This window comes from Alosa pseudoharengus, unplaced genomic scaffold (genome assembly GCF_046254945.1).
Source record: "Alosa pseudoharengus isolate Yale_2024_CS ecotype anadromous, Long Island Sound unplaced genomic scaffold, YU_APseudo_1.1 YU_APseudo_1.1_scf_10, whole genome shotgun sequence".
NCBI lineage: Eukaryota > Metazoa > Chordata > Actinopteri > Clupeiformes > Clupeidae > Alosa > Alosa pseudoharengus.
In genome coordinates this window covers 30,555,575-30,565,800 of record NW_027468565.1, presented here as the reverse complement: position 1 = coordinate 30,565,800, position 10,226 = coordinate 30,555,575, and the positions used below count along the sequence as shown (strand labels likewise).

Below are 10,226 nucleotides of genomic sequence, written 5' to 3'. Positions count from 1 at the left end.
GTGTGTGTGTGTGTGTGTGTGTGTAGGAAGAGAAAGTGAGAGACTAAGTGAGAGAGAGTGAATGAGGTGAGACAGGGGTGAGGAGACATGTTGACACAGGCAGTAAAGTGTTAGTACACACAGCCAGTCATACTACATTGACTCTGCCGAAGCCCATATATCTAAAATAATAGAGTACCACACATACGCACACACACACACACACACACGCTCACATACTGAAGCAGCTGAGGGCTTTTATATAGTTAGGTGATTTAGAATGGATAGGTCTGTCTGGGTGCTGTCATTATGGAAAGCAAAACGGACATAAAGAGAGATAGAATTCTGGTAATTGTGGTACTCTATAGTGTCCTTGTGTGTATTAACTCTCTTTGTGAAGGTTTATGTTTAACACCAATCTATGTTCTCTCTATATATATCCCTCTCTCTCTCTCTCTCTCTATCACACACACACACACACACACACACACAATACCCTCAAATACTTCTCTTTCAACAGTCACTGGGAGAAATGTTGGAAAGAGATGCAGAGTAATGCAGCACACTCTCCCTCTTTTTCTATTGTACACTCATTCACACACACACACACAGACACACACACACACACACACGGGGCAGTGCCCAGACCTCTACATCCTCCTTCAGCAGTAACAGCTGCTGCATACCTGATGCCAGGGAGCTTAACCAGGGCATGCAGTCACAAATACACACACACACACACACACACAAACATTCACCCACCCACACACACACACACACCCTAGAGGCAGCTTAAGCTGCCACTCATAGATTTGATTCCACACCCATCATAGAGAAGAGAGTTAACACACACACACACGCACACACACACACACATAAACACACAATTCTTACATACTTTAAAGCACAGAATATTCCAAACATACAGACTACATATTCATCCTTCAAATAAACACACACACAACCACACACACACATGTATGACCATTTGTTCAGCGTTCAGATACACATTTCGGGTCTGTGTGCCTGTGTAGAATGGTTTTGGGTTTGTGTGCCCGTGTGGAGTGGTTTTGGGTAGGTGTGTGTAGGATAGTCGAACAGTTGGTTAACCGTTCGAGATATACTATTTGAACATTAGTATCCCTATTATATCTCCTATATCCCAGTTATGCTAAAATGCACAGAATCAGCATAGCATGACATAGCATAACATAGCATAGCATAACATACAACAGTAACATTACATAGCAGTGACACTATCACGGTAGAAGTTCTGCTACCACGTCACTGTTAATGAAGTTAGAATAAACAGTGGATCTGAGATATTTTCTTGTTTCTTTGTTTTGCTTATGTAATGTGTGTAATTTGTGTGCCCGTAATGATTTCCTCATCCCACCCCCACCTGTCTCTCTCCCACTTCACTTCCTGTCTATCTCCACTAAAAAAAGACCCCAAAATATACTTTAAAATAATAATAATAAAAATTCAAATATTCACTGGAGCATACAAGTGTTTCGAAGATGATGAAGACACACAAACAAAAACACACACATGACAACACATACATGCATGCTTGCTGTATTTCCATCGTTCCTCAAATGTTCTTAGTCAAGACAAGTCAGAACAAGACCTTTGCCTCTCACATGAACACTCACATTATGCAAACAAACATGACTCTGTACCTGGAGACAGACAATCTTCTGTTATGTCAGTGGGCTCTACCCATCCACATAGTCTAAGAGCCTGAGCTCCCCATGTCCTATTATATCAACAACAACAACAACAACTTGCATTTATATAGCACTTTATCAAGGCACCTCACTAACTATCACTAGTGTGTAGCACCACCTGGGTGATGAACGGGAGCCATTTTATGCACCAGAATGCTAACCACACACCAGCCTCAACTCACCATGCCCACTGTGACATACTCAGGCATCACTGATCAATTGCAGCTGGATAGATACTGTGAGGAATGATTTCTTAAAAAGTCTCTACAATTGAAATGAATAGGCATGATCTAATGGTGTGGCAACATGGCTAAAGCTTTCAAAGTGTTGCTAGTTATATCCTTACTGACTTTCCTTTTGTAGTGAAAGCAGTGTGTATATACTTCTGGAAAACACGACAAGCACAGATTTTATAAGTGACTTGAGAATATCAGTATAAGCATAACAGTAAATGTTTTTAATAGAAAGCAGCTCTTGATAACATTCAGTATGTTAAGTGTGTGTGTGTGTGTGTGTGTGTGTGTGTGTGTGTGTGTGTGTCTGTAATACCTTTATTGGGTTTCCCTTCATGACCTTTGCCCTGTAGCTCCAGCTGGGTGTGGGGTGCTGCAGGTGTCACCTCCAGAGTGTCAGGGGGGACACTTTCATCAGTCGGAGCCATGGCAACCTCTCGGTGTGAAGCCTACAGCGGAAGGACCACAACCAAATGAGGCAAATACGATGGGGATACACACACAGACACACACACACACATACACATTTCTAGACAGACACCTCACAAAAAAACAGTAATTTCTCACATGCATGCACACATGCTTTCCTTCCAAAAAGAAAACACACAATGTTTATACAATGCCTGTGTGTTCATACTTTTTTATGCAATGACTGGGTGTGTATGACTGTGTGTGTCAATGTATGCTGTTAATGATGTTATATGTTTATTTTTTAGGTAACACTAGCACTTAAATTATTTATTCTTTTTAAAAAGTATTTATTTATATTTATTTTTTTATATATAGACTATATATATGAAGGATGCACTGACTGGAGAACACTTTAAATGTTGTTGTACCTGTGACAATGACAATAAAGACCTATTCTATTCCATCTATTCTATTCTGTACTAAGGGTGTCACGATTTCGATTTTATTTCGAAATCGATCGAAATTACATCTCAATCTCGAACTTCGAACTTAAAAGTAGAATCGACGATGCAGCCACACCCCCAATGTCACGTCCAGCTGCTAAGAAGCACAAACACACACGCACGTATTGAACTGCAGCGTCAACACTCCTCTAATTTTTTAGGCTGCAGCCAGTTAAAATATACACATCAACCTACCGAAATCAAAGCCCCTCTTGCTACTTTGAAATCACCGGTGTGGAAGTATTCATTCATTCACGTCAATTAAAACTAACTTAGCCTACTCAACTTGCAAGTGAAAAGGTGATCTAGTTACAGTCCAAAGTTACTTTCAGGCTTAAAATGCACATTGATAAGTACATATTCCGTGAACACTAACCTTGGGTCTCTTCGGCGTGTGCTGAAACAATCAAATTATCATTCTGTGTTGTTTCATTTCACTATGTTCACATGTTTTAGGTTAATGTTAGTTCTGTTTACATTACAACCTCACGGTTGGAACGGTTTCAAAATAAAAAGCGGTTTCAAAATAAAAGCCCCCTGAAACAGAAAAGGAAAAGGCCAAAAAGAGTAAATAACATATAAGAAATGCATTAATAGTAATATACAAAAAAAAGATCGAAAATCGAATCGAATCGTGACTTTAAAATCGAAAATTACATCGAATCGAGGATTTGAAGAATCGTGACACCCCTATTCTGTACACACAAACACAGACGTAATATTTGAAAACAACCCGTGAGTTGTTCTAGGTAAGACTCTAAGCCAATTTAAGTATAAGTAAGTATAAGTATAATATATATACTCTTTTGAACCCGTGAGGGAAATTTGGTCTCTGCATTTATCCCAATCTGTGAATTAGTGAAACACACATAGCCCACAGTGTACACACAGTGAGGTGAGAAGCACACACTAATCCCAGCGCAGTGAGCTGCCTGCATCAACAGCACGCTCGGGGAGCAGTGAGAGATTAGGTGTCTTGCTCAAGGGCACTTCAGCCGTGCCTACTAGTCGGGGTTCGAACCGGCAACCCTCCGGTTACAGGTCCGAAGTGCTAACCAGTAGGCCACGGCTGCCCACAAATATTCCCGTAGCAGTCTAAGCATCGGCCTATGTCTGGTCTTCTACGCTGCGGTATAGCCCAGTATGACCAGACCCAAATTAGGTGGCTGGAGTCAGGCTTCAGCTCTGAGAGCAGTTCAGTTCCAGAATGAATCACGGGAATGAATCACAATTCATAAACCAGCTTTGGGGCACCTAGACAGAGTTCAGAAGAGTTTGGTTCCAGAATGAATCACGGGAATGAATCACAATTCATGAGCAAGATTTGGGGCATCTACCCAGAGTTCAAAGCAGTTTGGTAATGAACACGGTAATGAATTTTGATTCAAAAACCAGCTTTCCAATGTTCAGCCTTTCCATGTCTCCATACCACATTTCTAAACGTTCCTATTTTCGTTCAGTCTGATTTTCCATCCCTCCCGGGGCTTTTCTTTTCCTCTGTTCAGTATTGCACCTTTTTTTCAGTGTTTCTGTTTCTTTCCAAGGACGAGCACATGCTCCATTCATGCTGACTGCGCTCTGTCCAGTCACACAGGCTCTCAGTTCAAACCTCTGTTAACAATTACTGCAGATTCACCAGCAAGGCCACTATGTTATCTTCACATCTGCCTCTTCTGCTGCAGTATGCCGACAGACTATTTTTGTCATTGCTGTTTATTCTATTTTCATGTTTTGTGAGTTGCTCTGGACAAATCATCTACTTCATAGCTAAACTATAAACTAAGGCTGGCATAGATTGCAGTATTTTACATGTCATTTCCATTACAGTATTGCACACCAGAAATGCCCAAATGGTAGTAGATAAAAGCATCAGCAAATTGAATATGTTATAGGATAAGAATATCAAAGAGACACATTTTGCTTGCAGTACTGATGGAGGACACCAGCACCAACATGTCCAAAGAATCCAGAGCTTAAGTCTTAACATTATGTGCGTTAAATTTCATTTCAAATTTCATATGCTATTTTTACCCCTAAAATAATCTCCCTCACTTCAAACTCTTGTGGGTGGTCCCACAAAATGTGACCATCTGGAAGCTACAGGTATTCCACTTCCTGACATTTAAGTGTAATACGTGTAATAGATTTATACGTATGCGCAAGTCACCGATCCTGGGTACGACATGCGGCGCGTTTGCCACTGCCGGCAGCCAGTCGTTGTATCTTGCGTTGTGTTGTGTAATGTTAAATAGGCTTGGTGGTTCACTTGGTTGTTCACTTGATTTGTCACTGTGGGAATTTAACACCTCTTCTGTCCTGTGTATATTTGACATTACATACAGTATATCATATCAGGCTATCTTTAATCAAATTAAATATAATTAAGTCTTTAATTAAATATCATTGCTATCAAGTTTTTGGTGTCCTAAACCCATTAGAAGTAGTCAAATGTGATAGTAGTTTGATCAGAGCTAACCTTTCAGCAACCTTTATTTTATTTAATACTTCCTGTCTGAACACAGCTCTGATTTGGATTCCCACAGGACACACAAGAGTAGCACTATAAACAGGCACAAGCACACAAACACAAATTCACAGGGAAATAACAAGATGGGACCCATTCACCACACGAACAACTGCAGCATTGTGGCTTCTCACAGGACACTTGAGATGTGATCTTCACTGTATTTACATCTCTCAGGGTGTGTGTGTGTGTGTGTGTGTGTGTGTGTGTGTGTGTGTGTGTGTGTGTGTGTGTGTGTGTGTGAGAGAGAGAGAGAGAGAGAAAGAGGGAGAGGTAGAGGTGGGAGATAGAGAGAGATGAATGAAAGGACCAGTCTGTATACAATATGTGTGTGGATAACAACAGAAGGGAAGAAGTTTGAACTGAGGGCGAAAAGTATGTGTGTAGGATGTTTGTGTGTGTGTGTGTGTGTGTGCGTACTACTCATGTTTGGGTTAGCTCAGCTTTTGAATCACCGAGCTGTGTGCACTTCCTGATGATTCACCGGAGAGTTTCAAAAACACACACACATGAACACACACACACACACACACATGCCTGAGTTCAGCCCGAAGAAATGTGCTGAGCTGCGCTCAACTCCAGCCAACACCAACAAAATACTCAATCCCAGTGTGTGTGAGCAGCACACACACACACACACACACACACGATGCTGCTGAGGCGGGACTTTCCCGCAGACACATGTTTAAAAGCCTACATCTCACCAGGACCACTGCCAACCTGGCTATCCAATAAAAAAGCTCCACCAGGACAGCCAATCACAGGCAAGAAGCCAAATGTTACTCTGAGCAATCACAAACCAGGAGAGCCCACCAGACTCACCGGCCGGCCAATGGCACTCTAGCCCAGCCCGTTAGATATGCACACAGCCAACTGTGCACCGAGGGGCACATTTTTCACTGGCTGATCTGAGAGTAACTCCCCCTACCTAGGAACCAATGTTCTCTATCATTAACATTCAAACAGCAGGGGGCCAAAACCAACCCTGGGAGCAGGAAGACATGACAGGAAGTGATGTCACTTCCTGTGGGAATAGAAGGCACAGGTAAACATGAGAGAACCCCTTCTCTGCGAGTCTGTGTGCATGTGTGCTTATGCGTGCATGCATGTGTCTGTGTGTATGTGTGTGGGTGTGTGTGAGTGTGTGCTCTGCTCTTCTCTCACTGTAGAAGCAACAAAAAACAAATGACACATCATACATACTAACACTATCTCTCCACCTTCAAAACAGAAGCAGACTTCTCTCACACACACACACACACACACAGCAGTAAACAAGCCCCAAACACGGGCCTGTTTGAGGCACCCATGTCTGGTACTCTATCATCTCCAGGCTAAAAGGGTGTACTGTGCTGTCACAGCTGGACACTGCTGGAAGGTTTGGACTTCATCCGTACCCGCAGGGCGCTGGAGGAGAGGAGCTCAGGGCTGAGCTGAGCTGAGCTGCGTTCGCATATTTTAAGCACGTTCATGAAAACTCTGAAGAGGAAACGTGAGCCCACGCCTGTTTCCATTCATTATGTTATGCGGATTTAAAAATGGACCCTTTCCCTGATAAAGGGAGGAGTTGTGAACAGCTGTTGGTTCAAAACTTTAGGTTGTCACGGAAACTTAAAACATAATTCGCCACAAAATAAATGTCTACTTCCATCTGCCATAGTTGCATTATACCCTATGCGAATCATTACTCAACCCCTTCCAGCTTTTTTTTCTTAGACTTTTAAACAACTTCCAATCATTTCCACCCTGGACTTCCTATTTAAAATGTTGAAATGTTGCATTATGAAGCTAAATTGAAACCCAGTAATTGAGACTAGTCTGAGCCACCAGCTAGGCCTGGCTAGACAGCCCAGAGACCCAGACGCACTGAGTTTTCAGAGTGGGGCGTACAAACCCGTGTTCCATCACTTATTCTTCTCACTCACATTCACTCCCTCTCTCACTCAAATTAAACAATTTACTGTATAAAGGATTCATATCCTTGGCTTGGTTTCTATCCAACAGCCAGTTAATGCCTCAACGGCCAGGGATGATGGCCACCCAGGCCGCTGGTCTTGTGCTGCCAGGCCAAAACAGCAGAATACCCTGGTGTGGATCTGGATCCACATCAGTTCAAAATCACCTGTGTTTCAGTGACAGCCACTGGTGAGTCAATATCAGGCTCCAGCATTGAGGATAACTTGCTTCTGAAATCACAACAATGCAAGCAACAAGTGAGCAGTTGTACCTGTTTTGCTACAGAAGGGGGATTGCTTTTAAGAGAGGGGCCAAACCCTGCAACAAAAGTGGGCAGGTAAGGACACATCACGAGGATGTTTGGATGAGGAAACCCAAGATATAGCAGAGCTATTGTGTTGTTACACGCTTATAAGTAGGGGAGGGGTGTTTATAAACCTACTACTACTTAACACTGAGGAAGGACTTTTTACTGTTTATGTGTGTTATATTAAGAAGCAACATAATTGTATACTATATGTAGGCAACTAGGAGGTGCCTCCGTCATGTCTTCAGTCCTAAGCCTGAAAAACATATTAACCAATACCCTCCCTCTGCTTTTCTTCACTACTACAAATAAAAGTGAAAACATGCTTTGTGAATGATGGAAAACAAAATGAAGCTGCCATAGTCACACTAGCATTGACAGGCATGCAAATCTCCCCCAACTGACACAAACATTCCCTATAGGAGATCTTCCTCCAGTGACCAGTGATATCCCAGCCATTAGTGGTACCCCTTGCTACTTGTGGTGCCGTGTGTGTTTGGACATGGGGCTGATAAGACTGATGTAGGAAACCAGCTAGTATATAAACAAAGCACACAGCACACAAGTAATTTCCCATACGTTAACATGTAATATTAACCTTAACAAGTGCAGGCCAACAAACAGCACCCGCCTTCCCCCCACGGTGTTTTTCCTCGATGAAGATACTTGTGTATTAGGATTATAACGTTAAACTGCTTTAGAATACTGTGTAGTAACGCGCATAGAGACGTTCCCTTATGAGTTAAGTTGAGAGGTTTTTGGGAACCACAGGTGAGTTAGTGGTGAGGGAACGGATGAACTCTGGCCGACACCCGATACGTAAATACGCATACTGTAAAGCACCTACCGTGCTGGCGCATGCACAGCCAGAGTGACAGGAGTTGATGGAAGGCGCGGTTATACACGTGGGCACGGTGCAGGCCTGGGTGAGTGGAGTCGCGTGCTGTTGCTCGCCACCGGTCAGCTGCAGGATCTCCTGGATCTGTGTGAGCTCGTGGCGCAGCACCTGTTTCTGATGAAAGCTGAAAGCAGGATGGTTGGAAGCCATGGTGAAGAGCAAGAGGAACTGTTCGCCTGTCTGGCCGTCGTTAAGCTGTAGTCCATAGTTGTTGATGATGGTGTCGATATGTGTCAGAGTACGAAAAAGTACCCCAGCCGCCTCCCTGTTATCCGAGCTGAGCAGCGCGAGGGAAATAAGTAATTTGCTCCTCACCACCTCGTCCGTGATGTTGGTCAGGTTCGCGAGGTCCGCCGGGTTGTTGGCTTTGATCTCGGCGTCCCGGAGGGAGTGGTAGTCCTTACGGGCCAAGTCCTCAAGACAGGAACCGAGGAAACGCAGCTCAATAGGGACACAAAGATCCAAGAGCCCGCACAGGAACTCGGCCCTTTGTGCCGAGCTCAGGACGGAGAACCAGCGGTAGACCCCTTCCCTCTGAAGGGAGCTCCGCGTCTCAACCATCTTTAAGGCTGTCATTGAACTACGAACGCTCAATAAAATTCCAATACTTCCATTCCAGTGAAAACTATGTCGTATAACGTAACACGTCTGAGTTGTCACAGTTGCTCTGCTGGGCTACTTTTTAACAACAATCGGACACTGTGGATGGAGCACCTTAATTTGTAAATATGTAAGCCTGCATAACAACCTATTGTGTCACTTAGGTCTAGCACCCGTTGTACCATAGCTTAGTAGCGTGTGGTTTGTTTAATATTCAAAAGATATTCTAGTCAAATAAAGCGTGGGTGTTTGACAGCGTTTGTGTGTGTTTGTGTGTGTGTATGTGTAGCCTGTGTGCGCGTAGCCCCCTCAGCCAGATCTCCTTTCTCGGCCAGCCCCCCGAGAGCCCCACGTCAGTTGGTTATGGAACACACCATGTAGCCTACCGTCCTGCGACAAAAATGTTAAATGTTGAAAAGCATTTCTGTCCAAGAGTAATTACGTTGCTGTCCAGTCTTCCCCTCGCCGTCCAAAATGTTTTCACTCTTTGTTGCTCGCCATTAAAGATTTTCCCAGATGAAATCCGTGGCATGGCATTAGTAAGATGAGGGAGCGTCGGCCAATAAACAACCTCATATGTAAACTCCACTGAAGGCTTATAGTTTTGCTGCCTAATAGAAGTTTGTTCCCATTGCCTACTCTGAAAAACCTGGTGACGATCAACTTTTTTCTTGAGCAAATGGAGTCAGTCTTCTCCCTCTTCTCCGAGAAATCTGCGAGGTCCAGGACAATGAAAAACACACGTTTCCTGTCATCTCCTGGTGCTCGTGCCTTGAAACCGAGCGAAACAGCTGTGTACTTCTATCCCAAACTCCACAGTCATCCAGCCCACTTTCTCGTTTTCCATTAGGTGCGCTACATGTCCGTCACATCATGAGCGTCACGGATTGGCCCGTAGAGTATCCACAGAGCACAACTTTCTTCCATGCGCTTACAGTTCGTTCTGATTTATACAGTTAAGTAAGTATGCTTTTTATTTTAAAGAACCCAGCACACATAATTTTAGTCTATTGTAAGGTATTGGCTTATAGTCACCTTGTTATGGTTGCATTTACAGTAACGTGTTTTTAATGATTCTGGAAAGA

General features: G+C 43.4%; 1 protein-coding gene across 1 annotated transcript in view; it reads right to left on the bottom strand.

Annotated features, from left to right (window-relative positions):
• zcchc14 (zinc finger, CCHC domain containing 14) overlaps window positions 1–9,884 on the bottom strand; it is a 29,189-nt gene extending 19,305 nt beyond the window's left edge. The window contains exons 1-2 of the mRNA XM_076269845.1: window positions 8,491–9,884; window positions 2,259–2,391 (exon numbers count right to left, since the gene is read on the bottom strand). Of these exons, the coding sequence (XP_076125960.1) occupies window positions 2,259–2,391; window positions 8,491–9,117 (760 nt within the window). The 5' untranslated portion in view covers window positions 9,118–9,884. The remainder of the gene's footprint in view (window positions 1–2,258; window positions 2,392–8,490) is intronic.
• Between the last annotated feature and the right edge of the window lie 342 nt (window positions 9,885–10,226).